This window comes from Sturnira hondurensis, unplaced genomic scaffold, assembly GCF_014824575.4.
Source record: "Sturnira hondurensis isolate 20B ecotype Veracruz unplaced genomic scaffold, ASM1482457v3 Scaffold0016462, whole genome shotgun sequence".
Taxonomy (NCBI): Eukaryota; Metazoa; Chordata; class Mammalia; order Chiroptera; family Phyllostomidae; genus Sturnira; species Sturnira hondurensis.
The window spans coordinates 9,596,800-9,623,980 of record NW_028089093.1 but is presented as its reverse complement, the minus strand read 5'-3'; the positions used below and the strand labels follow the sequence as shown (position 1 = coordinate 9,623,980).

Sequence of the window (27,181 nt, the reverse complement as noted above, 5' to 3'; positions counted from 1 at the left end):
TCTCTCTGTGAAAATACTTTGGTAAACAGTACAAAGAAAGAAAGCCCACTGCAGAAGAAAATAAGTGGAATAAATTCTGACATTTTAGAAGCATGACATTGATCCAACTAAATGATGTATTATTGCTTTGGAAACAAAAATTTCTAGTAGCCTGCGCTTCCTTAACCTAGTTTGGGAATTTTGTTTAATTAAGTTGTATTTCAAAGAGCTCTTTACTTCAAACTATTCATCGTTTTAGATATAATTTGTCTCTAATTAAAAGATGAATAATTGGCCCTGGCTGGTGTGGCTCAGTGGATTGAGCACTGGCCTGCGAACTAAAAGGTCACCAGTTAAATTCCCAGTCAGGACACATGCCTGGGTGCAAGCCAGGTCCCCAGTGGGGGGTAGGCAAGGGGCAACCACACATTGATGTTTCTCTCCCTCTGTCTCCCACCCTTCCCTGCTCTAAAAATAAATAAAGCTTTAAAAAAAGGAATAATTGTTAAAGTGTTAATTTATCAAAGCCACAATCCAAAAGGTTGTCAAGGCATCCAAAAGACTTCCAACATAGGCCTAGTTAAGTTGTACATTGCATTTCAGCTTTCACTCAAATTTTTAAAAAGGAGCAAAAGGGAAAAGAAGCTCTGTGGGCCATGCTGTTTTTCTTTAGGCATGCTTTTACCAATTATTCATTTTAATTTTCACAATGTATCATTATTTAGAAAAATTCAACAAAAATTAAGCAAAAAATTAAACAAAATATTTTTCCAAGTATTATACACAAAGTTGTACCAAGAAGAGGCAGCATGATTCAGTGCAAATGTACTAAATGACAAATCAAAAATATCTGAATTCTATCTCATGCTCCGATTCTCAGCCTGTGTCAGCAAGCAAACAAATTAATCTATTTCAAGTTGTTTTGTCTTCTCATTTATTTCCTGGGCAAAGAAATTCTACTTCAAAGGATTGCCATAATAATTTAATGCTATAATTTATCTGAAATAAACTTTGCAAATTTAAAAGATATATACAATATAATATTATATATATATGCATTATTTTCAGACTATACAATTATAATGAAGTTTACATTTCAATATACAGTCATTTAAGTACCCTAGATATTTGTTTTAATCATACAATTATACAAATAAAACAGAATAGGAGAAGGATAAATCATCAAATAACATTTTTCTAAAATTCATCAATGTTTATTTTGGTCAAGTATAAAGAATAACATTTAGACAGTTTCAAATAGAAAAGTGAGGTAAAATATTAACTGCTCAAATGGACTTGCCTAAATGAGGTTACTATTTTTTAATTAATTTAATTATTTTTCAAGTACAGTTTTCTGTCTATTACTCCCATCCCACCCCACCCTCCGTAAATGAGTTTATTTTAATCATAAACAGTTGGAGGCACTTTAGTGGAAAGCAAAAATATTGCAGAGAAGCCCAGCCAATTACAAAGTTGTCTAGATTTTAAACTATGCTTCCAGATGTGTTACCGAGCAAAGAAAACATCAACTTATTCATCCTTTGATCACACTGGCTTCTTTCCTAGTGTATGAGAAACTCAGTATGAAAAATATTTTACATGTAAAGAATCAGGGAATTTCAAAGACAATAATATCTAGGTGAGAAGTGTGAAGAAAATATATTAGCAGCTAATTAACCTCTGCAAACACTATTTCCTCCCCACCAAATCAGAAGGCTCTGTTCTTTCCTCCAATCTGTTGTGTGTTTTGGTCACTTTCATCAATTAATTGTTTAACAAAAATACAGCAGCTCTTCACACACCCCCGAGAAACAAGGGAAGTGAAAGAGGCTCAAGTGAAGTGAGCATCCAACTTTTATAGTCGAAAAGCAAAATGTTCAAGTTATATACAGAGTACAAGGTAAACCTAAATATGATTAGTCAAAACTGGGAAATATTACTATACATAATGGCCTTTCCTGACACCATCAAATAAATGGTACAAAATCACAGTTATGTAATTGGTTTAGATGTGTTTAAACATTTAGAGATTGCTCAAAAACAGAAATGAGATCTTAATAGATGTCAAAAATTTAGGCTAAAAGTTTACATGTAGGGGCTTAAAATATTAGTATTTCTAATGTAGCAGTGCCAGATAAAACAGAGGATACCCACTTAAATTTTAATTTCAGATAGTATTTTTTCTAGTAAAAGGATGCTTCAAACTTATACCAAGATGTTTGTTTATCTGAAATTCAAATTAACTGGGCATCTTGTATTTCTTTTTTTTTAAAAGAATTCTCTTGGGTTTTTTTTAAGATTTTATTTATTTATCTTAGAGGGGAAGGGAAGGAGAGAAAGAGAGAGAGAAATATCAATGTATGGTTGCCTCTCATTCATCCCCTGCCGGGAACAGGGAACCGGGAACTGGCCTGCTACCCAGGCATGTGCCCTGACTGGGAATCGAACCGCGATCGTGTGGTTCGCAGTCCACTGAGCTACACCAGCCAGGGCGGCATCTTGTATTTCTATGTGGCAAATATAGCAACCTTAATTTGTAACACATTTTTCATATAATAAATATATTTTATAGTATTTCTGACAAGTTTAAAATTATTGTTGTAGAAATTTTTTGAGGATGGAGGATGCAGTATCATTAAGCATAAGCTTTGAGGTTAAAACTGGAACAATGATCTCAAAGAAGTGACATCAAATTACAAACTGTCCCAGTATTTCAAAAACCACCCAAGGAGTATTTGTTTTTCAAAGTTGAAATAAATCTTTAATCAAATGCATTGTATGTATAAATCATATTTTCAATTTCACATATATAATTATCTGGCATTGTTCGTTTAATTCTCATTTTGGAATACACTAAGGAATCATCAAAACAATGACATTAATAATTCAGCAGCAGTGTATTATTTTGGGACGGTTTATAAAGCTCGCAAGAGACAAAGACGGCTGTCATCTCACAGATCACCTATGCTGACTGCCATGATATAACCTGACCACCCAGGTGGTTACACACTTATTTTCAATCTGTCCATCACGTGGTCTGTCTTATCTACACTTGCCAGTTAGGTCAGATGGAAAAACATTCCCAGACAAAGACCATTCCTGTGTCAAAGGTACTTGAAAAGTCTGACACCTTGGTAGAACTGGCAAATTAGGTGCTTTAAGGGAGGAACCAAGCTACATTCCCTGTTGCCACCAGTTACTTTGTGTTGATGCTGAGATGAGGAGGAGCCTCGCTTCCTCAGGAGCTCATGAAAAGGACTTACAAGTGTCCATGATAAAAACTTTGGGCCCTTAGTACTTCTAAACCAAAGGTGAGAGACCAGCCATGTATAAACAAACAAAGTAAGCTATGAGATTAATTATACATAATTAATTAAATAAATATTTGATTTTTATATTTTATTTCCCACATGTTATTCACTGAAGACTCAAACTCCAATTTTCATAAATTTAAGACAATTGCTCTATTGTAAGCTGCTCACTGGCCATTTTTTCCAATCCCCATTTAAATGACTGTCTGATCTATAGGTGTACCTAAAACTGACAAATCATGCGAAAAGGTGAAATAGATCATCAGATCTCTAGATGTATAATATATATTTATTTGTGACAAACATCAGTTTTAAATGCCTCAATGCCTTAAAACCTTTAACCACAGCTTTCACTGATGTTTTGATGACCACACATTGAAGTTTAATTAACCAGTCATTGATTTATCACTGAATTGTGGGTAAGACTATCAAAGAAGTTGTAGTTGAAAAGCTCTGATGGAGATTTTAAAGCCCAGAATGAACATCATTCTTCTAAGGTAATAATTCCATTTTTAGAGGAAACTATAAAACATGTATTAAAGAGGTCAGTTAAAACAAACATTTCAGGTATAATAATTGTTTAAAAAACTGATTCGGAGAAAAGGGGTAAAGAACCCACAATTCTATGATTAAGCGTTGAATTTAGCCACGATTTAGCCATGAGTGTCCTCAAAGACTGTGAGAGAAGGAAATTGTGGTCGGTAGCATTATTCCTCTTCCCTGTTGAAAAGTATAATTTAGATTTTTTTGCTTTGAGCCAGAAATTTCTTCCTGTAACCAAAGCCTGAAAGACATGGTCTTCAAAAATCTTTTTTTGCCCTGGCTGGTGTAGCTCAGTGGATTGAGCACGGGCCCTTGAACCACAGGAACTCCGTTCGATTCCCAGTCAGGGCACATGCCTGGGTTGCAGGCCAGTTCCCAGCAGGGGATGCATGAGAAGCAACCATACACTGATATTTCTCTCCTTCTCTCCTTCCCTTCCCCTCTAAGGATAAATAAAATCTTAAAAAAAATATTTTCTTAGCAAACAAAGAGATTCTTCAAATAGTGTCTCTTCTTCCTGTCTCGGTCTCCATACCTGATGAGTAGCACATAATGGGTTGGCCAAAAAGTCCATATCGTTTTTTTCCATAAAATAAAAGATATGTTTCATTTTCACTAATAACTTGATTGAAATGAATATTTTGAGTATGTTAGCTATCTACCATGCAGTATAACACTGATTGTTTTCAATTAATATCTTGATTTGATCACTACCAGCTTCGACTGGTCTATCAGGCGGTGGAGCATGGTCCAGGGAGAAATCTCCAGCATGAAACTGCACAAACCAGTTTTGACACATTTAGTCACTCATGGTACCTTCTGCATGCAGTGAACATATCTTTTTTTGTGTTTCAGTTGTGTTTTCCCTTTCTTGAAATAATAAAGCATAATATGCCAAAAATGTTGTATATTTTCTTTCATTTTCAACATTAAAATGGCTACACAAAATTCACCAATTTTGATTTATTTTTAATGCACATCGATATGACAGCTACCACAGTACAATCTAACAAAATTATTTCGAATGAAGTTAAGGACAACTAAGTGCTCGTAGAGCCATCTTACAGGAAAAAAATGAACTTTTTGGCCAATCCAATATTTCTACACATAGAAAATAAACAACACTCTAATATCATTCTTTAAGATTTCGTTATATTTTTCATCAAAAATGTTAAGTGAAATATTTCCCTAAGAAATGTGTCAGTCTTATATTTACAAAAATAACATAGAAGCTAAGATTACCAGCACACATTATTCTTCCCAGAAGAGGAAAACACACAGTACAGCATGTACATAGAAAATATATGTAGCATGTGCATGCTCACATAAATGCTGGAAAGGAAAGAACTGCACTAAACTTGAGATGTGAACTGCGATTCCCAAACTGCAGGCCTGTTGATCTTTGTAGAGCCATCTTTTGTAAAACAGGTATAAACAATAATATAAAAATAAAATCTATTTGTTGATAATTTAATGTGAGGATTTATACTATCTCATGCAATGCTCATCTCAAATATTAAGGAAGGGTATATTATTATAGTTCACCAGTGAGGAAACCAAAGTGCAGGAAGGTAAGCCAATTTCTCAAAGTTACACAGTGAGTAGTCAAATAGAATTTGAATCTAAGTCTAACACCAAAGCTCACATCATTTCTTCCAGAGCATATGAATATCCTTGTATCGTTTAGTAATATAAAACTAGTATACAATATATCTTTAAATTGTGAATGTTCAATGAATATGATGACAAACACAAGAAGCACAATATTGCTAAACTTCTCAACTTCTGAATAACAATGTTTTTTCCTGGTAAGCTTACAAAATGCTTTGTTTCCTTCCTTCCTTCCTTCCTTCCTTCCTTCCTTCCTTCCTTCTTTCCTTCCTTCCTTCCTCTTAGCAAAAGGAAATCAAAGTAAGAATTTTCTCCACATTCATCTCTGAGCTTTCCAAATCTCCCTGACAGACTGTTGCCAGGAAGCCCAAGTATAATACAGATGATACATAAAGAGAAAAACGACAAAGGGTGAAAACATACAGAAAATAAGGTTTCAGCAGCGTGAAGAAAAGGTGCTACACATCGCTGTCTTCATTACCGTATATTTCACTAGAGGGCAGCCAAGACAGAGGGCTGGAAGTTGAGGAGAAGCGCACTCAAGTACATTAAGAAAATACTATTACGTGTGGATAGAAGCTTATTCAGCATGGTGTATTTGCTTAGATACAATCAATATTTATCCATTAAGAGCATTAGGTATTGTATTTTTCCCTTCACGCCTTCAATTTCTTTTCAAAAAGGCTTAAAACTACAAATAAAATTTCCTATCATTAAAGACATGGGGCTAATATGTAAGATTTAAAATATTAAATGCACACTGAAATGTAATGTTAGCCCACTGTGCAGTCTACTGTCTCACTTTTGCTTTAATCCAATAAGCATTTCTTCTACATTTAGGGAAAATCAGTGCAAACAATGCCTATTCAATTACTTGTTTTGTTGACTCCTTACTTTTCCTATCAGGCATCCCAGCAGGAAACCCTTTGTCATCAAACTGCTGGCACAAAGTGCGCTACAGGGAAGTGGGATTCAAGTTCAACTCCAGACATACTAAGTCTTTTCCAGGGGAGAAGCTGGGAAATCAATCTGCAAGTAGCAGCTCAGAAATCAGTCTCCTTGATTCTTCTGTTTAATCAACTTTCACTCCAAAATCCCAAGTAATTTAACAGTACCTTACATTTTTATAAAAGAAAATTATGTATTTATTTCATGTATATTCTCTGCATCTCTTTAAAAGCATCTAAATAATCGAGAAAAATACTATTTTGATAAAATTGTAAATAAACTAATTTTCTCCCCCCAAAATGATTCATTTGCACAATCTCAAGTAACAGTTATAACCAAGCCATTAATCATTATTAATTTGCAACATTTTTCTTAGTTTTTTCTTTCAATGTGTAGAGGGGAATTGAAATAAAAATCTGAGACCTTTTTTTGTGAACGTATGCTTAGATTTTTTTACAAAGTCTTCTATATGTAAATGTATTATTATCTATAGTAATAATAGTACTAAATTATCTATAGTAAATAGTAGTAAATTATCTATAGTAATGTATTACTATCTATATTATTAATGTCTCTTACATTTTACAGTTTCCACATTACCAGTTTGCCTAGAATTAACACAAATAGTTCCTATTGAACCACACAATAGCTATTTACTACCTGTTGAAATAAAAAATATTTTGATAAATTTAATTTGCTCAACAGTAACCTTGAATTTTATATCCGTAGAATTTCCAAGCTGTTGAAAGCTACAGCTCCTTGGCAGTCTCGGGCAGAGTCATGAATTGTGGTACAGCTGCTGTCTTCATTCTAAATTCACAAAGCTTTCAACATGGCTAAGCAGTGCTTTTGTAGAAAGACCTTGGCTCTTATTATTGCTGTGTGTGTGTGTGTGTGTGCGTGTGTGTGTGTGTGTGAGAGAGAGAGAGAGAGAGAGAGCCACACAGCATGCATGACTCAAGACAATTTATAATCATCAATAAAATACTCTTGACATTTGAAATAACTGAGAAAGAAAATAAGAGAAAATAGGCCACATAAAGCCCAAGGCCAGAGAATTCCATGTCCTACAGTTCTCAACATTCTTTTGGTGCTTTTTCTGTATGTATTTTGAAAAGAAAGAATAGTTTGATGAAAATGCCATTCAATGTGATTATCCATTTGTGAAATAAAATGATTCATGTTTTCTACCATTCCCCAATGCAATAACAAACTAATAAATAATTATGAATAAGCATTTAGGAATAAAAGCATGTGATAAAAGAAACTTTTGAGATTAAAAGTCTAGGTTATCAAATTAACATTATGAATCAGAATTTCAGAGAAAGCCATACAAAAACTAGAGAAACTTCTGGGAAGCCTCAGGATTAACATACATCACACAATAATAAAGTAACAGAAACATTGTATTCTCTGTCAGGTTGTTCCACTTTCCTTTTGGCCAAAGAAATAGACTAAAATCATCTTGAATATGTAATAGAGTCATTTTCACTCAGCATAAAGATGATGAAAAAAGAATTTAGCATGAAACCATCAAATATATATTTTAGGTTTACTGCAAGTTGAATTTTGTCAGCTATTCTCAGTGTAACAAATGCTCTTTATTTGAAAACAAAAACAAAGCTCAGGACATAAAAACTCTTGAGAATTTCAAATAAAAGTGTGAAAATGTAAAATTTATTGGATTTTACCAATTGCGAGCACTCAGGTGATGAGATCCCAACATTCATGCAAACACCAGTAGTACAGAAATGCTTTGAGGGTGTTTTAAAAGCTTAAAATAGCTGTGCCAGATATTTATTTATTTATTTTGCTCAAAGCAAGAACTGATCAAAATGGATGTTTTGATTTTGTATTTCCCTTGTTAGTTAACATTTCAGAGTTACTTGTCTTGGAAATCTTTAAAAATATATATTTTAAAGAAAAAAACAGCACATGTTCAAGCATAACTGATATCAGTAAAATGTTTTGATTATGGCTCTGATGGGTACTGCTCAGTGGGTTGGGCATTATCCTGCAAGCCAAAAGGTTGCCGGTTAGTTTTCTGGTCTGAGTTCAGGTCAGGTCCCTGATTAGGGACATAGGAGAGGCAATCCATGGATGTTTGTCTCACACGTCCACATTTCTCTCCTTCTCTTCTCCCTCCCTTCCGCTCTCTCTGGAAATAAATAAATAAATTCTAAAAAAACTCAGAAAACTTAAATAAATTAAAGTGAAATGAAATAAGATGTTTTGGTGATGCATGTGTGGAAGGCGTTTCATGATGGCAGGTGGTGGCACACCTTGCAGAATCCACCTGCAAGCAAGCTGCAAGAATATAAGCCACGTTTTTAAAGCAACTAAATTCGATTGTTAAGATAATTTCAGTTACGTTTGTTCAGCCAACACTGAATGCCATCAATTTCTCATCAGGAGACTTTATTTGTGTTTCCCTCATTGGAGCTGGATTCTCATCAAAGACCTGTGCAAAGGCTTTTGTGCATGAATATAGTTATGTGTCAAAATAACCCTGTGCTATTGGTACCAATGTTATCCCCACCTGATTGATAAAGAAACGGGTTTAGATATTAAACAATTAGCTAAAAGTCACATTGTCATAAATAACCAACTTTCTTCTAGCACAGTTTTGCAATTGGTATTTTAAACCTGAATTCCCATAAAAATTGACATTTTATACCATTAATTTTGGCTAAAAGTAATATTTTGCTATTTTTTATCTAGTTGTTACTTTTACATAAGATTTGAATGTTGTTGCTGTTACACAGGCACTTTTTTCATGCGTAGTTGGAGAAAAGCAACACTTTTCTCTATTTCAGGTTTGTGTTACCTGTACTATTTGGCTCAAATATTTGGCTAACTTACTGGTTCAAAAATTTTACAGCTTGTTCATTTGAGTTGATCCTTCCAACTCTTTGTCACAGAAGATTAAGAGGCTATGTTTTCCACTATATCATAAAATTGTCTATTGATAATAATGTCTCATCATTCTCTTCTATTTAATTGACAGTCCAATATATATATATATATTTGGGTCACTACAGTTCTGTAAAACAAATCTGCTCATGGCATAGGAGAGTAGAGAGGACTACTTGATTCAAAATTTGATTAACAACTTCAAGGTCATCCTCCCTGTAGGATGTGGGTGAAAAGTACTGGAGTCACTTTGTACATTGATGAGAAAGTAAAAGAAAAATAATTGATGGAGACAGAGAGAATAACATGAGAAATAAATCCAATGAAAGGGTAATTTGGATATTAGAAAGTGACAAAAAGGCATGGATTTTAAGAAATAACAAGCAATTGTGCATGGATGGGGAAGAGTCACTCACTCCCCTAAATTCCCATAGCATTTTTCTCATATTTACTCAAACCCAATACTAAAGTTGTTAGTTTTTTTAAATTTGTAGATAAACTTCTGTAGGCTTTCTTGATATTTTGTTAATTGATTTTTGAGAGAGAGAGAGAAACACCAATTTGTTGTTCCACTTATTTATGCATTTGTTGGTTGATTCTTGAATGGGCCCTGACCAGGGATCGAACCCACAACCTTGGCTTATCAGGACGATATTCCAACCATCTGAGTTACCCAACCAGGCTTCATGACTTTTTTTTAACCTCTAAGTGTAAATCAAAGACCTCTCAAAAATTTCATCTACTTAGAGATGCCTTTTTCTTTTTTTACTAAGTTTTTTTTTTTTATTTATCTTTAGAGGGGAAGGAAAGGAGAGAAGGAGAGAAATACCAAAGTGTGGTTGCCTCTCGTGAGTCCCCTGCTGGGAACTGGCCTGCAACCCAGGCATGTGCCCTGACTGGGAATCGAACCTCGATTGTGTGGTTCACAGACCCGCACTCAATCCACTGAGCTACACCAGCCATGGCTTTTTACTAAGTTTTTGGTTAAAATATCTTCCTCTCAACCATATCCAGACCCTGTTTCAACAGCTTTCTTGTATTCTGTTGAAATACTATCCCTGTATTGAAACCTGTCTGCAGAGTCCCCGGTCCCTGTAGTCAGTTCTTTGGGCAGCTCCCCATGTCAAAATGTATTCCACTAGTGACTGAACGCCTTGGTCCACTTTAATTGCCTGCTTCTCATACATTGTTCCTTTATTGTAAAGCTCCAAGTTTAACCATAGTGTCAGTTTTTTAGGATGAAAGCCGTCTCTCCAGGCCAGGTCTTCAATTCATGGAATATCCTCTCTTTTCCATAGCATGATCAGTGAAGCCATGGATGTATCTATAACTCCACTAAATTAAAATTTTTCCTGCATGTGATGTTATTCTCAAGAAAAAAATCATCTCTTGGAATAGTTATTTCCCCAGGGCTCAGTCCTCAAAGATCTACAACAAACAGAACTACGTATTAGTCTCTGCATTCTCCTAACTGTCTAAATAGAACTGATTTTTCCTCTATGTAAATTCCAGAAAGGTGAACCAGAACTTCATGCAAATATGAAAGCAAATATAAATATATGAAGACAAATATATTGATAACAATCAAAAATTTATTTTTGTTACTCTTATGCTGAGTACTTGACACTTTCAAATGTAGTCATTCTATGTGAGTGCTATCTTAATACATCAATGGAATTTAAGTAAATTCAAGAAAGGTTCATCTAGTGCCTATAATGGACAATGCATATTTTCCTTCTGAAGGTATAACGAGCTACCTTAATCATTAAAAAGCAATATACCAACTTCTTGGAAGAAATAAACCTAGAAGGAAATAGTGCCTCTTCTATTAAAATGATCATTTTTGGAGACCTTCCAAAATGCTAGTCATATTCATGTGAACTATTTTACTTAATTTCCAACAACTGTTTGGAGATGAGAATGTATGCAGTAATAGGAACTGACATATCACAATATAAGTTAGGAGTTAAAAAATTCTCAGGAATCTGTTTTCAAGTGTTCTGCTGAAGGTCAATTGATTGTTCCCCAAAGAAGAAGAATGGACAAGAGTTCATGGGGACACTGAGGAATGAGACAAAGGTAACAAGTCTCCTCAAACTCTCTCAGGGAAAGGTGTTTCTAACTTCACTGACGGGAACATTTAAGAAATAATGAATGAGCTGTTTTCTTCAGAAACTTTGGGACACAAGGGAAACGAGAACTAGCTTCAAAGCCCAAGAGATTAAGAACCTGTAGAGATGGTATTTTCCTTATCAGGTTGTATAGGCTTTTTTACAATTTGGAGATTTTCTCCTTTTCAGATATATGGTGTGCAAATATTTTCTCACATTCTTAGGTTGCTTTTCACTCTGTCAATTGTTCACTTTGCTGTGTAGAAGCATTTTAGGTTTGTGTAATCCCACTTGTTCATTTTTGGTTGCCTGTGTTTTTGCTGTCATATCCATAAAATCACTGCCAAGAATAATGTCATGAAGCTTTTCCTCTGTTTTATCTATGAGGTTTACAGTTTGATGTTTTATGATTAAGTCTTTAATCAATCAAGTGTTGGCAAAGATGTAAAAAAATTGGGATGCTACCACGTTGTTAGTGGGAATATAAAATGGTGCAGCCACTATGCAAGCACTATGGAAGTTCCTTAAAAATGACAAATAGAACTCTTACCATAGGTAGCTAGTTGATCATTAATAAAGGAAGGGTGCAAATGGAATGAGATATTTGGCTTAATAAACTAGGGAGCTGAATCGAATATTAAGCCTGACTTACTACAAAGTTGTAGACTTGAGTATGTCGGCTATCTCCCACATGGTATAATGTTGATTGTTCTCAATTAACATCTCTATTTGATAGCTATCACCTTCAACTGGTCTACCTGACCATGGAACATTGTTAGTGAAAAATTTCAGCAAGAAACTTCACAAACAACTTATGGAATATTTCATCAGTCACAGTACCTTCTCCCTATATTTCAAAAATCTTTTTTAGTGTGTGTGTCAGTTGCGTTTTTACATTCCTGAAAAAATAAAGCATAATATGACAAAAATGTCACATATTTTATTCCATCTCCAATATTAAAATGGCTACACATAAATACACCTGATTTTGATAAGATTTTTTAAATGCACGCTGATATAACAGCTGTCACAATATAATTTAACAGAATTGTTTCAAATGAAGTTAAAGACAACTATGATAAGCTACCTTAAAGAAAAAAACAAATGAACTTTTTGGCCAACCCAATACAATCACTAGAGTACCATTCAGCCTTTAAAAAGTAGAAAAGTTTGCAATATGACAATATAGATGGACATTGAGGACATTATGATAAACAAATTAAGTCACATACAAAAAGACAAGTAATTCATGATCCAACTTACATAGGCATCTAAAATTATGAAATAAATAAAATCAAGGACTGTATTGGTGGCAACCAGGGACTGAGGGTAGAGGTAAATGGGGAATTATGAAATCAATAGACATGAAGTTTCAGTTTCAGTTAAGTAAGATAACTATGTTCTGGAGATCTGCTGAACGATATTGTGCCTGTAGTCAGTAATAATAATGTACTGTACACACACTTTGTTAAAAATGTACATCTTGTGTTACACGTTTTTATCATACTTTTTAGAAAGAAAAACATTTCAGTATTCTGTTCACAGTGAATTGTTTTTGCATTAACTCTGATTTTGAAAAATATTGCATGAAAATATTACTTATGTAGCTTTAAAAATAACTCTCTAGGTCTGGAAATACAGTCATTCTTCCTATTTCTCCATAGAGCCCATATGACTCTGGATCAAAAGTTCCGCTGCCTGGGATGCACAGTGTAATGACATCCCAAGTAGAACAGTGTTCTCCGATTGGAGGAAGGATGGCAAACAGGGCACAACCAGCATGGGAGCCGACAGATGCTCCATGGACTGGGTGAACTTCCATCCAGGGATGTGTGCCAACCTGATCAGAAAGACTTGACTCAAATCCTGGGGCTTCTTGAAAATATTTTCCTTGGTAGAAAAATAATGCTTGTAGGAGCATAGAAAAAAATTACTGACCATCTAACAAGAGAGAAGTATGGTGGTAAAGACTATAGAGCTTTTAAAGAGAAAACCACAGGCCCAAAATAATGTCATCCCTGCTAAAAGTCCCACACACCAAATCTAGTTTCTATACCTAATCTAATTGCAGTTTCCATCTCTCCCAGAAGTATAATCTTGATCAGCCAGTCTGAATTTACTGATCAAGTCCCAGCAAAAAATCTGGCAGTGGGGTTTTCCCCATCCTCCCCCATAGAAAGAAGAGGTGATCTGCATAATAAAGACTTTTGTCATTCCCTTACTTCCCCCTCTCTTCTTCAAGATGTCCTGGTCTACAGCAATTCCACTGCTAGGAGTATATCCTAAGAACGCTGAAACACCAATCCAAAAGAACCTATGCACCCCAATGTTCATAGCAGCACAATTTACAATAGCCAAGAGTTGGAAGCAACCTAGGTGCCCATCAGTAAACGAATGGATCAAAAAACTATGGTGCATGTACACAGTGGAATTCTATGCAGCAGAAAGAAAGAAGGAGCTCCTACCCTTTGCAACAGTATGGATGGAACTGGAAAGTATTATGCTGAGTGAAATAAGCCAGGCAGTGAAAGACAAATACCATATGATCTCACCTTTAACAGGAAGCTAAACAACGAAACAAACAAGCAAGCAAAATATAACCAAAGACACTCAAATAGAGAACAGGCTGACAGTGACCAGAGGGAAGAGGGGAGGGAATTTGGGGGAAATGGGTAAAGGGGAAGGGTTTACGGGAACAAGTATAAAGGACACATGGACAAAAACTAAGGGGGCTGGAAATGGGAGGGAGGTGAGGAGCACTGGGCAGGGTGGGCTGGGATGGGAGTAAAAGACAGAAAACTGTATTTGAAAAACAAACAAACAAGTAAATAAATAAACTGCATAAAAAAGAAAAAAAAGATGTCCTGGTCTAAAAATAATGCTTTCTTCTGTTGTTAATAGCTCCCTTGCCCCAAGTTTCTTTATATAAAAATAAATTCCATTCTGCACAACCCTTAGAGGGTCCTGCCCTTCTAGTTGCTAGATGAGATGCTTCCTAATTCATGAACCACTTAATAAAGCCAGTTAGATCTTCAAATTTACTTGATTGATATGTTTTTAGGAAAGCCAAGAATTTTGAAATAAAGATACTGATATTCAACAGACTATTATTTTTCCAAAATCTTGCAAATTAGTGGTAAAGCCAAAATTTGAAATAGATTTCCATTATCCTAAGCCCACTGTCTTGTAACCATGGCTCATGGACCTGCATATTCAAGAAAAAATGTCAAGTTCAAACAAATATTTTATTATCTTTTCAGTACAATTGACCATAATGTTTACAGTAAAAACAGGTGCCTCGCTATTACAAAGAAATTTTTTATAAAAAGTTACCGTATAGGCTATTGTCTGTTATGCCTTATAATAAACTGCAGGTTTTTTAGTAATACACTAGCTATAGCTCTATGGCTATATAGGTCTATAGACCCAGGAAGGTTACATTTTTGTGCTGAAAAAAGTGGATAAATGCAAATTATGCAGTGAGTACACAATTAAATAGGATAATACACTGGGAATTGGAAAGTCATTAAAAAAAGACAAGAAGTCCTGTATTAGGGAGTCAAATGCAAAAGGAAAGTGGGACAACAGAGGAGAGAATTCAAGGCAGAGATTATCAAAAGGTCTGAAGATGAAGGAAAAAATATCATCTTATGCAAACATCAAGTATATTATGGGTAGTCTGTTTTGCACGTAGCATTTCAGGAGCATGGTAATAGCTGTTGGGGAGATGGCGCTATAAGAAATAGGAGAGGTAACGTGAACATGAGAATGTCCAAACCTGTAGAGAATTTTTATGAGTTTATTTGAACAAAACTGACAACATATGCCAGAGCAAGATTTGAAATGCTTCTGAGAATAGCAGTTTGGCACACCTTTTATGCATTTGAAATTGAGGGAAGATAATAAGAATGATTACATGGTGGTGGGAGAAAGCTAGGCATGGTTTGGATTACAGAATAGTTAATAAGATCAGATGCTCTTTTCAGGGTGGGTGTGCTTATTTCAAAGGTGTGCTAACTTGAATTCACAAAAAACATGGAGGGGCCTTGCTCAAGGCAACAATAAACCTTTTACTGAAAAGCTACCTATATGCTTGAGCCCTGGCTAATGTGGCTCCCATAGACAAGAGTGTCATCCTGTAGATCAAAGCGTTGCAGGTTCAATTCTTGGTCAGGGCACATGCCTGGATTGCAGTTTCAATCCCCGAAGGGGGTGCATACAAGAGGCAACCAATTCATATTTCCTTCTCCTATCAATGTTTCCCTACCTCTTTCTCTCCCTTCCCCTGTCTCAAAAATCAGTAAGTACATCCTCAGGTAAGGATTAAAAAAGACGAAGTTACATGCCTGAGGTATGACTACCTCCCACTGTTTGCGCAGTTAGGGATTTATGATCAGAACACCCTGAGAGATTACTTTCTACAGAACCGCTTTGTTCGTCAAAAGTAAGATGAGGACAGTTCATGAAGAGTTTGGTCTACCATTTATGTTAAGTGAAGAGTTACTAAACATTTCTTTTCATCAGTACATTTTTTATGATTCTTGTTAACCATTTTTAAAAAATATTTATTTATTTAACTTTGGAGGGGAAGGGAAGGAGAGAGGAAGAGAAACATCAATGTATGGTTGCTTCTCGTGCATCCCCTGCTGGGAACTGGCCCCTGCCAGGAACTGGCCTGCAACCCAGGCATGTGCCCTGACTGGGAATTGAACCGCGATCCTCTGTTTCGCAGGCCTGTACTCAATCCACTGAGCTACACCAGCCAAGGCCTGTTAATCATTTTTTAATTTTCAGTTACAGTTGACATACAATATTATAGTAGTTTCAGGTGTACACTACAGTGATTAGACATTATGTAAATAAAGTGATCATCCTGATAAATCTCATACCTATCTGACACCACACGTAATTACTACAACATTATTGACTATATTCCCTACATTGTACTTTATAGCCCCATCAATATTGTGTAACAAACAATTTGTACTTCTGAATCCCTTCACTTTTTTCACCCACCCCCAGTACCCACCCACCCCTCCCCCCCCGGCAATGTTCTCTGTATCCATGAATCTGTATCTGTTCTACCTGTTTGTTTGGTTTTTAGATTCAATTGCTGATAGATATGTATTTATTTGTATTTTATGTTCATAGTTTTGATCTTTTATTTTTTCTTCTCTTCTTCTTAAAGAGGACCTGTTAACATTTCATGTAATACTGGTTTGGTAACAAACTCCTTTAGCTTTTTCTTGTCTAGGAAGCTCTTTATCTGTACTTTGATCCCCAATGTTAGCTTTTCTGGATGAAGTAATCTTGGTTGTACGTCTTTGCTTTTTGTCACTGAATATTTCTTGCCACTCCCTCTAAATTGCACAGTTTGTGTTGAGAAATCAGCTGACAGTCTCGTGACAGTTCTCTTGTAAGTAACTAACTGCTTTTCTCTTGTTGTTTTTAAGACTGTTTATAACCTTTAGCATTTTAATTACAATGAGTCTTGGTGTGGAACTCTTTGGGTTCATCTTGTTTGGGAGTCTCTACTTCTTGGACCTGTATGTCTATTTCCTTCACCAGGTAAGGGAAGTTTTCTGTCATTATTTTTTCAAATAGGTTTTCAATTTCTTGCTCTTTCTCTTCTTCAGTTGTCACCTGCACAAACAAATGTTTGTACACTTAAAATTGTCCTTACACTATCTTCATTTTTTCTGTTCTTTTTACTTTTTGCTGTTCTGATTGGGTACTTTTTATATCCTTATATTCCAAATCACTGATATGATTCTCTGTTTCATTACCTCTGTTGTTGATTCCCTATGATTTATTGATTTTATAGTTAGTGTAGCGTTCATTTCTGAGTGGTTCTTTCTTATCATTCATTTGTCCTTTTTTATGCTGTTGAAGTTCCCATTGAGTTACTTGAGCATCATTATAACCATTGTTTTGAACTCTGTATCTGGTAGCTTGCTTACCTCCTTTTCATTGCTATCCTTCTGAAGATTTCTCCTGTTCTTTCATTTGGAACATGTTTCTGCAAAGAGAACCATGTCTGCAAAGAGACAAAGAAACATGTCTCTTTGTATGTTTCTTTGTTTCTTTGCATTTTAGCTGCTTCCCTATGTTTGTTTCTATGTATTAGGTAAGCTGGTAAATCACCTGGACGTGGTAGAGCAGCCTTGTATAGTAGGTGCTCTGTAGGATCCAGTGGTACAGCCTCTCCAGTCAGCAGAGCTGGGTACTCCAGGTGCACCCCTGTGTGGGCTGTGTACACTATCAAATTATAGATGAGACTTGATTGCTGTTGATTTTACTGGGAGGGATTTGCCACCAGGCTGACCAGCTGCAACTACATTGGAGGAACTCTGTGCAGGAGTCGACACTATGAAGCAGGACTTGCTTCACTGGGGCTTTGATGCTCACCGAGTCTGCCCTTGTGTGTGTGGCTTGCGGAGGTGGTAGGGTTGTAGTCCAGCATGGCCTGAAGCTGTCCACCAGGTACACTGGCTCTGGGGCCTCCTGGGAAGTGAAAGGTCATCCAATGCTTGGGCCCTGCCTGGGGTCACCTGGCACAAGCTAAAGAGTGATCCACAGGTGGCTGCTCCTTATTCTGGCTTTGGAGGGACCCAGGAGAGGCAAAGCTATAAACCAAGGTGAGCTACTGCTAGTGCTAGGCCTAGGGCCACTTAGCAAGAGGTGCAGCTTATGCAGAGGCCAGATGTTGCTTTTTTGGAAGAAGTTAGGAAGAAGTATGAGGCAAGAGGGGTCATTTGTATGGAAAACCAACTGGAAATAGCTTGGGTGGGCCCACAGGTTGGGTGGGGTGGGATGAGGTCTCAGAGAGTCATCGGGGTGGGGCAAATTGTATGAGCCAGGTTGATGGAGTTTTATATATGGCACCCCCCTGCTGCCTTTGTGGGGGGAGTCTCAGAAAAGGAAAAATGTCCTTTATCAGCACTTTTGTCTGGCAGAAAGCTGTCCCCCACTAGCCCTGGTCCTGATACTGGATAATTTATTGGTTCCTCCCCACATGTCTCTGGTTCCTTTTAAGCTACTGCCCCAGTGATGGAACTCAGAGGGAGTAAGTCTAGGTAAATCCATGCATGGGTCCTTGAAGAGGAGCTGTCTGGGACTGCAGAGGCCCTCTGTCTCACTCAGCTACAATCCTTGCTGGTTTTTACAACCACAGGTTATGGGAACCTCTCTTCCTGTCTCTGGAACCCTGGGCTGGGACACTTGGTATGCAGCTGGGATGCTCCCACTCCTCGGGTCGGGGGACCTCCTGATTTTTATGTGCCACACCGTTGTGTGGAACAAACTTATTCCACATCTCCTTTCCTACCTCTCTCCATGTGGCTTCTTTAAATCCCTAGTTTTTTGACTCCCTTTCAGCTATATTTCAGGTGGTTCTAAATTATGGTTGTTCTATAGATAAGTTGTAATGTTGATGTGGTTTTGGGAGGGATTCAGGTACCACATTTACCTATGCTGCCACTTGACAATAATCTGATGATTTTCAATAAAGAAATGAAGTGGAGGAAATTCGTGGAACAAATCTTTGTAGATCATACATATATGTCAATTTCAATACTTTGTAATGCTTATACATTTTCTTCACCTTTTTAATTTCTTTTCTGGTTGAGAAAATAATACTGTAAACCCCATTTCAGTGCAAATACGTGAGGTCCACATTTTTTTAAAAGACACAACTCAAAGTATAGAAAAGTTGACAAAATCACTGCATTTAAAAACGTCTGTGGCACTGTAGTTTGACACCAGCTGATGAGAGTAATCAACTCTAACACAAACATCAACAGGGATAATTCTGGGTCATCTGCATGGCTAAAATCTATAGAATTCTGGCAGCAATTCCAGGAATCTCCCCATAGTTTAGCAATATTTTCATTAGCTCAGCCCCAAGTTACTGAGGCAGCAGAACAGCTTTGAAAAATGTAGAGACAGACTATTCACCTCTCCACTTCCTAAGTCACAGACACCTGTCCTTCCCAATTTCCACCTTCCTTCCTCAAAGGAGGACATAAAGGAAAGAAATACACCCAGCCCCATTGGATTTAAATTTGCATTATCCCAGGATAATCACCATGATGCCCTACTTTAGGGGGCTATATTGTACTGCAATGTGGCCTCATCCTTAACAGAAATACTGCAGAGGCCTGGAAGATCATTAGAAAGGATTAAAAACTATTAAAATATCATTGGCCAGATAATTAATGAATATACATTTTAATTCTTCTGTTTTTTCATAGAAGAAATAAAAGATAAGGGTTATCCCCCAGTATAACTAGTAATTTAAAGCCCATGGTTATTTTTTCTGCTCTGCTGTTTATAATGCTCTTACCCTGAGCATTTTTAAGTATGCATAAGCCAAAAGAGAAAGACAACATGAATTTGCCCAAGTCTTTTCCATCAAATTGGTTTCCCACAATTTAGGGGCAAATCAGTTTTAAACTGTGACTCCTTTCCACCTGTCTTAATGATAAAGAACGACTGACAAGACTCTTAAAAGAAAGCAGCAGTAAAAAGAATTGATTGTCTCTCTACATAGAAGTGTTTCAAAGGATATTAAAATATACAACTTCTTGATTTCAAAAAGGCAATTCTACCAAAGGTGGAAACTAAGAGAGACTAATGATCACTTTGACGCTCTATTAAATTCACTCATTTTATACATTAAGACAAAACCCCACTCCCCCACTTTTTTTACTCCCCACTTTTTAATCACTAAAAATTTAGCTCCTTTATATCCAGAACTTACACCAAATTATAATTTAGAATAGTGTCTATGTTTATTCATTGTATCCAAAATAAATGAAGTGTGTCTTTACGGTTCACATATTTACAATTTGTGCTGCAATCAACAGAGGGAATGCAATTCCATGCAATGAATAAGATAAAATAATTAAATATATGATACCAGTGCCTATTAATTGAACTCATATAAAAACAAAATGACAAATATTACTACTTTTAAAACAATATTTCATAATCTGATTTGGGCAAACTGATTATATATATATGCAAAAGTAGGTTTACCATTGTTTGTATGGAATAAGACATGCAGTTTATGATTACTACAATAGTTTTATTAATAATCTGTGTTTGATGTACTCACAACTAGAAATCCTACTTTTTCCTACCCCTGTATATATAATTAAAGCTAAATTAGAATTAACTTTCCCTGATTGACACTGAAGAACATTCAACTTCACCAGAAAAATTTTCATCTTCTAATTTAGTTTCTCTGTGGAGCTGAAGCTAAAAACAGCTCCTCAAATGTTTTAATTACTGGCCAATTTCTAGATGCCTGTACTAAGCCTGCACAGTAACAAGCTGATGCTAATAACCCATACATAAAGATCCTACTTATTAAAATACAAATTAGGCACCCCTTATGTTTATACATGTGTAAGTACATTTAATATTGCATGCTTAGTTGGGAACAAAACTGCTGCAGTTAACCAACCATCGCAATACAATCAAATGAGATTTCAAATGCAATGGGAAAAGATCAGTTCTGTAGAAATAACAGCAATGATTTCATGTGGAACAATTAGTTTTCCAAGCTTTCTTGCCTTATCACACCTGGCCTTAAAACAATAATTTGTCCATCATAAATGACACAAAATGTCACCTTTAACACCGGTAATTTGCTTGGCGACGGAAAGGCAGCTGGCAGACGTAGCTTATTTGCAAATATTCTTTAAACGAGTAAATGCATGAGCCCATAAATCTTAATCCATTTAAAGTGTATGCCATTTGTTCCTTCCATTGTACATTCAATGGGGAATTAAGCTGAGGGAGAAGAGTGTGAATTACATGATCCCTTTCTTGTTGCCACTATTTCAGTACTTTTGCCTTTTGTTCTTGTTGTTTGTTAGAATTCTCTATATTACACAGTAGAAAATGTTAATCAACATTCTGACTAAAAAGTATTAATAAAACTTGCCCACTTATACTTGAGGGAAGAATCAGAATATTATATTTCTTTTTGAAATGTTAATGTGCCTCTTAGAAAATTATTTCTGCCTTTCAAATCATCTTAGTGTTAAATTATTAAAGGACGGCATTAAAAAAATATTGCACTGATGCAAATAGTTAAATAGCTCAAAAGCTCAAAGTCTTATAAAGTTTAAAAGGAGGACCTTTGTCAATATAGTGGCAGTTAACTTCAAATTAAGCATTTTTAAATGTTTAGTTAATATTGATAAAATCTGCAACTGTTTTGTGTGCTTTCATAAAATAAGGGGAGATTTATGTGTGATGACTTCTAGCATCCAACTATGGCCATGCACAAATTTTAATTTGATTGTATAAATGGCCTTGAAGGAGTTGTTTGACCTTACTATACATATGAACTGAAGCACCATCTAGTTCATCAACAAAAAACTGGGTTGGGGGATGAGTCTAATTTTTGCACTATTTACCTATCTGAGTCTGAAGTTCAGGAGATCGTCATTCAGATCCTATTCTTCAAACACAAAAGCTCCCTATCTGACCATTCTATCACCTATGGTATTTCATAGGAAAGGGCTATTATAAAGACATTATGTATGACTGATGTGGTAAGATATGAGAAATATCAACTCTCAGTGTTCAAAATGTGACAGACATGCGTCCCCCAAAGATCACTCACAGTCCTTCAAAAAGGACTGAGAAAATGAGTTGACAAAGCTCTTAAGTGGCCTGATTTGTTTTCCCTTAACAGTCTCCTTTAATGTCAGTCAATAGGTTCATACGTCTTCAACGAATTACAAGGTAACCTAAGGGGAAATTAAGAACAGAATTTATCCAAGAATTTTTCCACACTGCAGCTACTATATGCTAAGAAGTCTTAATACTTACTGGGTAAACAATTTATTTTTCTGTTTTACCACATAAGACTTGGTAATGGCTTTTGTGTCAATATGGAACTAATGTTTCCTCTTGCATAAATTCTTCTAGCAGTGCTTCGGTTTGGATATAGGCACTGAGAAAGTAGCTAACAGGAGCTACATTGCAAGGTAATTTTTCCACATTTTGACATCTGACAAATAAGAATACAGCTTCAAATTGCTGATGCATTTTAATTTAATTGAATTCTTTTTTTCTTTCTGAGAAATATATAAATGATAGAGAACCTTACAATTAATGATGCCTCAGATTCAATAAAATATTGAAATAGCTAATACACTAAGTTTTTATGCCATCTAGAATGGTCAATGATTACTTCCATAAGGAGAAATGAATCATTGCCATAATGTTAATTTAGAGTTAATCAGCTTGATATCAAACCATTTATAATATATCTGGGAAAAGGAACTTTATATCCATTAAGCAATAACATGATAATTGAATGAAACAACAATTATATTAATGGCATTACTGCATCCCTACTTGCCAAGTTAGTTTTTACATCATTCTTTAGAAAAATAAAAAAGATATAAACTAATAAATGGCTATGTGAAAAATTATCAAATTACTTTAATTCTAAGAAAAATTTTTTGAAAGAAATGGAATCTATATATAAAAGAATCTGATATGGATAAACTTGATTTTGTAATTCTCCAAATTACTTGTGATTTAAACTAAAACAACCAAATTTACTATACCATCCTAGGCAGAATATATGGTCAGGCTTTAAAATTTTTATGACTTTACACTGGATTTTACTATGCCACCTAAGTTGGAGAAAACAATTAATTAATCAAAAGGATACTTATTTGGATAAATAAGTTGAGCTGTTTTTTTTTTCTAGTCAATAAACAAATCTGTTTCCTTTTATCTCAGAGTAACAAACTACATTGTAAAATCTTCACTGCCTGAGCTTACACTTTGTACTCAATACTCTGTATTGATTTTTAACACAAAATTAAATTTTAATTTAATATCTGATTTTATTTTCTATATTAGGAGTGACAAACTGATCTTTCTTAACCTCCCTTGACAAAAGATTGTGGACCAAGTTAGTATCTGCATGATCCTGACAAATCAAGCAATATGATCAATTTAGGGACAAAATTAAACCTACAGTAGTCAGATAGAGTCTTCACTTAGTAGACTAAAAGTTTAGTTGAGAAATATTAATTTGAGGAGAAGATACTAAAAATAAATAATATCAGAAGTAACAAGTGCAGATTAACCATTATCATATAAGTAAATATCATTTAGTAAGTTTTCCTTTCCTATACAATATAATAATAAAAATACAAAGTAAAAGTGCTAATTACTGAACCTCAATTTAGTGTTCTGCTGAAGCATAACTTTCAAATTTGAGATTTTAGTGTTGCAAAATGTTCAAAGACAATTGAATAGTAAAATCAAGTTGTCACTTATAGTCCATTCCTATTTTAAGATCCTTAGAATGAATTGTCTGGAATGTTTCTATGATCAGAAACTCCCCCCAAAAATTAATATAAATGAAAAAGTCAAATTTGTAACAGAAATATTTAACTGACTATTACAGATAGACTTTTTCACTGTTTTAACTGGGTGAAAGAAGATAGACAGAGGATAGGTAGATTAGATAGACAGATACACAGATAGACAGGTAGATAGATAGCACTCATCATAAGAATAATTTATGCTATTTGTATAATCAGCACAATGATTCTTGGAGCACAAAAGTTAATTCACAGAAAAGTTAATATCAGTTGGCATTTCTAAAAGTAGGCCAGAGTAGATGAAAGATTACTTCTAGCTAAAGTAGAACAAATTTAATTTTATGAGGTTTAATATATTCTCACTTTAATCACATTGCCTACCATCAAGGTGATTATAATAAGCATGTCACGTTTCATCAATGAAGGGTTTAAATGTAACTTGTTTTCAACTAGTATTTTCATGATATCTACAAAGTCCATTTGGATATTGTAATTTAATGCTATTTTATTGTAATTAATTTTATAAATACCATGGAGTATGAAAGAACATGTCAATGAACATTTTAAAAGATATATGGAACATAACCAGGAACATTCTGAAAAATTTAATTGGCCCTGACTATCCAAAGCAGTTTTTTAAAGCAACAAACTATAGCTGGTTTTTGTTCCCGTAATATCATAAGATTTCATCACTAATAATGCAATCATTACTTTGCAAATACCACAAATCATCTTTTAAACCAAGTGGTAAAAAAAAACAGTGTCCTTACTGCAAAATCCTCCCTCCACTGGTGGGCTGCTTGAACTTTCTCTGCTTCCAAAGCCAGGCGCTGAAAAAAAAAACAACAATAAATCTTAGTATTCAAATGACCACATGAACATGTAGCTGCTAGAGTGCTTGGGCTTTCAAGTCAATTACAAGCATAAAAAACAGGAGCAACTCCTTATTTATGATTCACAAATTCTAAATAATTTAGTAATCTTACCTACTAAAGTTGATATATAGTACATATATTTATTGTACCTTTTAGTAATGTAAGTAAGAGACTATTCCTCAATACATTAAGTCCATTAACTCTACCATCCTTGGCAGTGGTGTCCCCTTCAAGTGGCACTAACACTTCAGTTTCTAGAAAAAGCTTTAATCACCAGACATATTCATCTTGGTAAATGTTTGTTAGTACATACCTTTATAGCATATATTTCTATAAAAGTGGAAAGGAAATGACACTGAGAAATCAATAAGTGTGTATTAAGCACTGTACTAGCCATCTTTTTAATAGCGTATTGAATTTTTTTAATCAAAAGCCACAAAAATGTAGTAATTTCCACCTTGCTGAAGAACATTCTTAATAGTCCTTTCAGAGATAATCCGTGAGTAGTAGCAAGCTGTCACAATCTGCACAGCTGCAAATGGCTTTATTTACTTTCACTCTTGAATACTAAACGAGTTAGAGAATTGCATACTGACTTATCTTCCTAAGTTGGAGATAAAGTGTCTACCATGTCAGTCTGCTAATCACTTTTTGCGGATAGATTCGTTTATTTTTCTTCCCTTGTTTTTAGGCTTTCTCTTTGTATCTCCCAGTGTTACTCTTGTGTTCTCCATGTAATAAGATTTTACCAGAGACGAAACATTTAGTGATTAAGAACACAAACATGAAACCAGACTACCAACCCTACTGCATGCGAACTGTGCAAACTTGGGAAAACTTAAGTTTCGCCTCCCATTTTCTCATGTGAATAATGTGAGCATTTACCTCATGGATTGTTAAAAGAATTACATGAGTTACATATAAAGTGCTTAGAACAGTGCTTGGCAGACGCTAAGCAATAGGTGTAACAGCCATCTAACTCTGAAGAATAATTATGATTCCATTTTCACCCTGTGTCCGCGTGAGAAATGGCTCAGCCTGTAAATCTGCAGTCTGCCCCCCACCCAGAGTTAGAAGATAGCATCAGTGACAGGACAAGGGTAACATCAAACATAATGCATGCGACTGTACTATGTCCATCTGTTAAGAGATAAATGATCAGGCACGGTTTTACTAAAAAACGGAAGTCTCACAGCAGTTCACTGGTTCCTGCGTTTAATCTTTCACTATGAACCAGCCTCAGTGTGTGTTCGTTCTGTGCCAGTCCAGACGACACTGGGCAATGGAAACAACTCTTCACAGCAGTTTTTGTATTAGTGTACTGACTCCTATTACCTGCTATTTAATATCATCTGTTTATTTTTCTAAACTATTTTGTAGGTATTATCCATGACTACAAAATATTGCTGAATGGGAGATCTCACTTTAAAAGTCCCTAAGATGAACTGAAAGGAAAACTGTCCAGCACACTTAAGTGTCAAAAATTTCCATTGTCAGCTACCAGGAAGAAATGGAGTATAATAGGAGCTAGTCAATGTTAGACATTGTACCAGAGAGAAACCAAGACAAGGTTCTTTATCCACACAAAAACAAAGGACTAAACAGAGCAAAGCTAAAAGAACAGTGCATACATCTCAGTAGTATTACATCGCTCTACTTTTGGAAACAAATTCAGTGTGAAAATGTAGCAAAAAAGTGAATAAAAATGGAAATGATTTCTTTATTAAAGAAAAAAAAACTGCAGTATGGGAAGATACAGAAAGACAAAATGAGAAAATGAACATGAAAACCTTTTGTCCATACTCTGGATAAAATGTAAAATGTAAGCCTTCCCTCAGTGTAAGAACAGCTGAACATTCACATGTATGCAGTAAATAATAAACATGAATTTAAACAATATACTGGGTAAAATAAAATAAGTTAAATATTGTTTTGTAGATTAAGAATTATTAGAACTCTAAAATGCCTCTACCTCTGAGGGAGGACTACTAAGATCCTTCCTTTTACAATGCACGGAAGAAGAATGCCACCCCAACAAACAAAACACGAAGGGCATGTTCGGCCACAGGGGCATACAGTTCTCAAGGAAGGAGCTCAAACTCTAGCAGGCTGTCTATACTCTAGACAGTGTAAGAAAGTACAGCTAATGGGTCTGATCCAGAATCACATGGCTTATAATGTAAACATAACCGATGCTTAATGCACTGAAATTACAGTAATCATCTCAGCAAGATTCAGCAATAGTTTTAGAAACGTAAAGAGATATAGTTGTATATAAAAAAAATGTACATTAAAAAGTTGGTTGGAAGCTCAAAAGTTGCTAATTCTTCATCCTTAGTTTGGAAATGTAAAAATACGTAGTCACAAAATGCACTACTGCTATCTTCTTTGTTCATGAAGAAATTAATAAAATAATTTTGAATCCAGCAAAATTCATGATAAAACATAATACTGACTTTAGATATTTAAAAAGTCTGTCTTGGGTACTAGAGCAAATAATTACTGATGGCTCTCTCTCTTGTGGC

The 27,181-nt window shown here is 35.3% G+C and overlaps 1 protein-coding gene across 6 annotated transcripts in view; it reads right to left on the bottom strand.

Moving 5' to 3' along the window:
- Positions 1-27,181, bottom strand: part of CACNA2D1 (calcium voltage-gated channel auxiliary subunit alpha2delta 1) — a 472,005-nt gene that overhangs the window by 207,896 nt on the left and 236,928 nt on the right. For all 6 annotated transcript variants that reach the window (XM_037066145.1, XM_037066146.1, XM_037066147.1 and 3 more), the window contains exon 4: positions 24,552-24,611. In XM_037066145.1, coding sequence (XP_036922040.1) covers positions 24,552-24,611 — 60 coding nt within the window. The remainder of the gene's footprint in view (positions 1-24,551; positions 24,612-27,181) is intronic.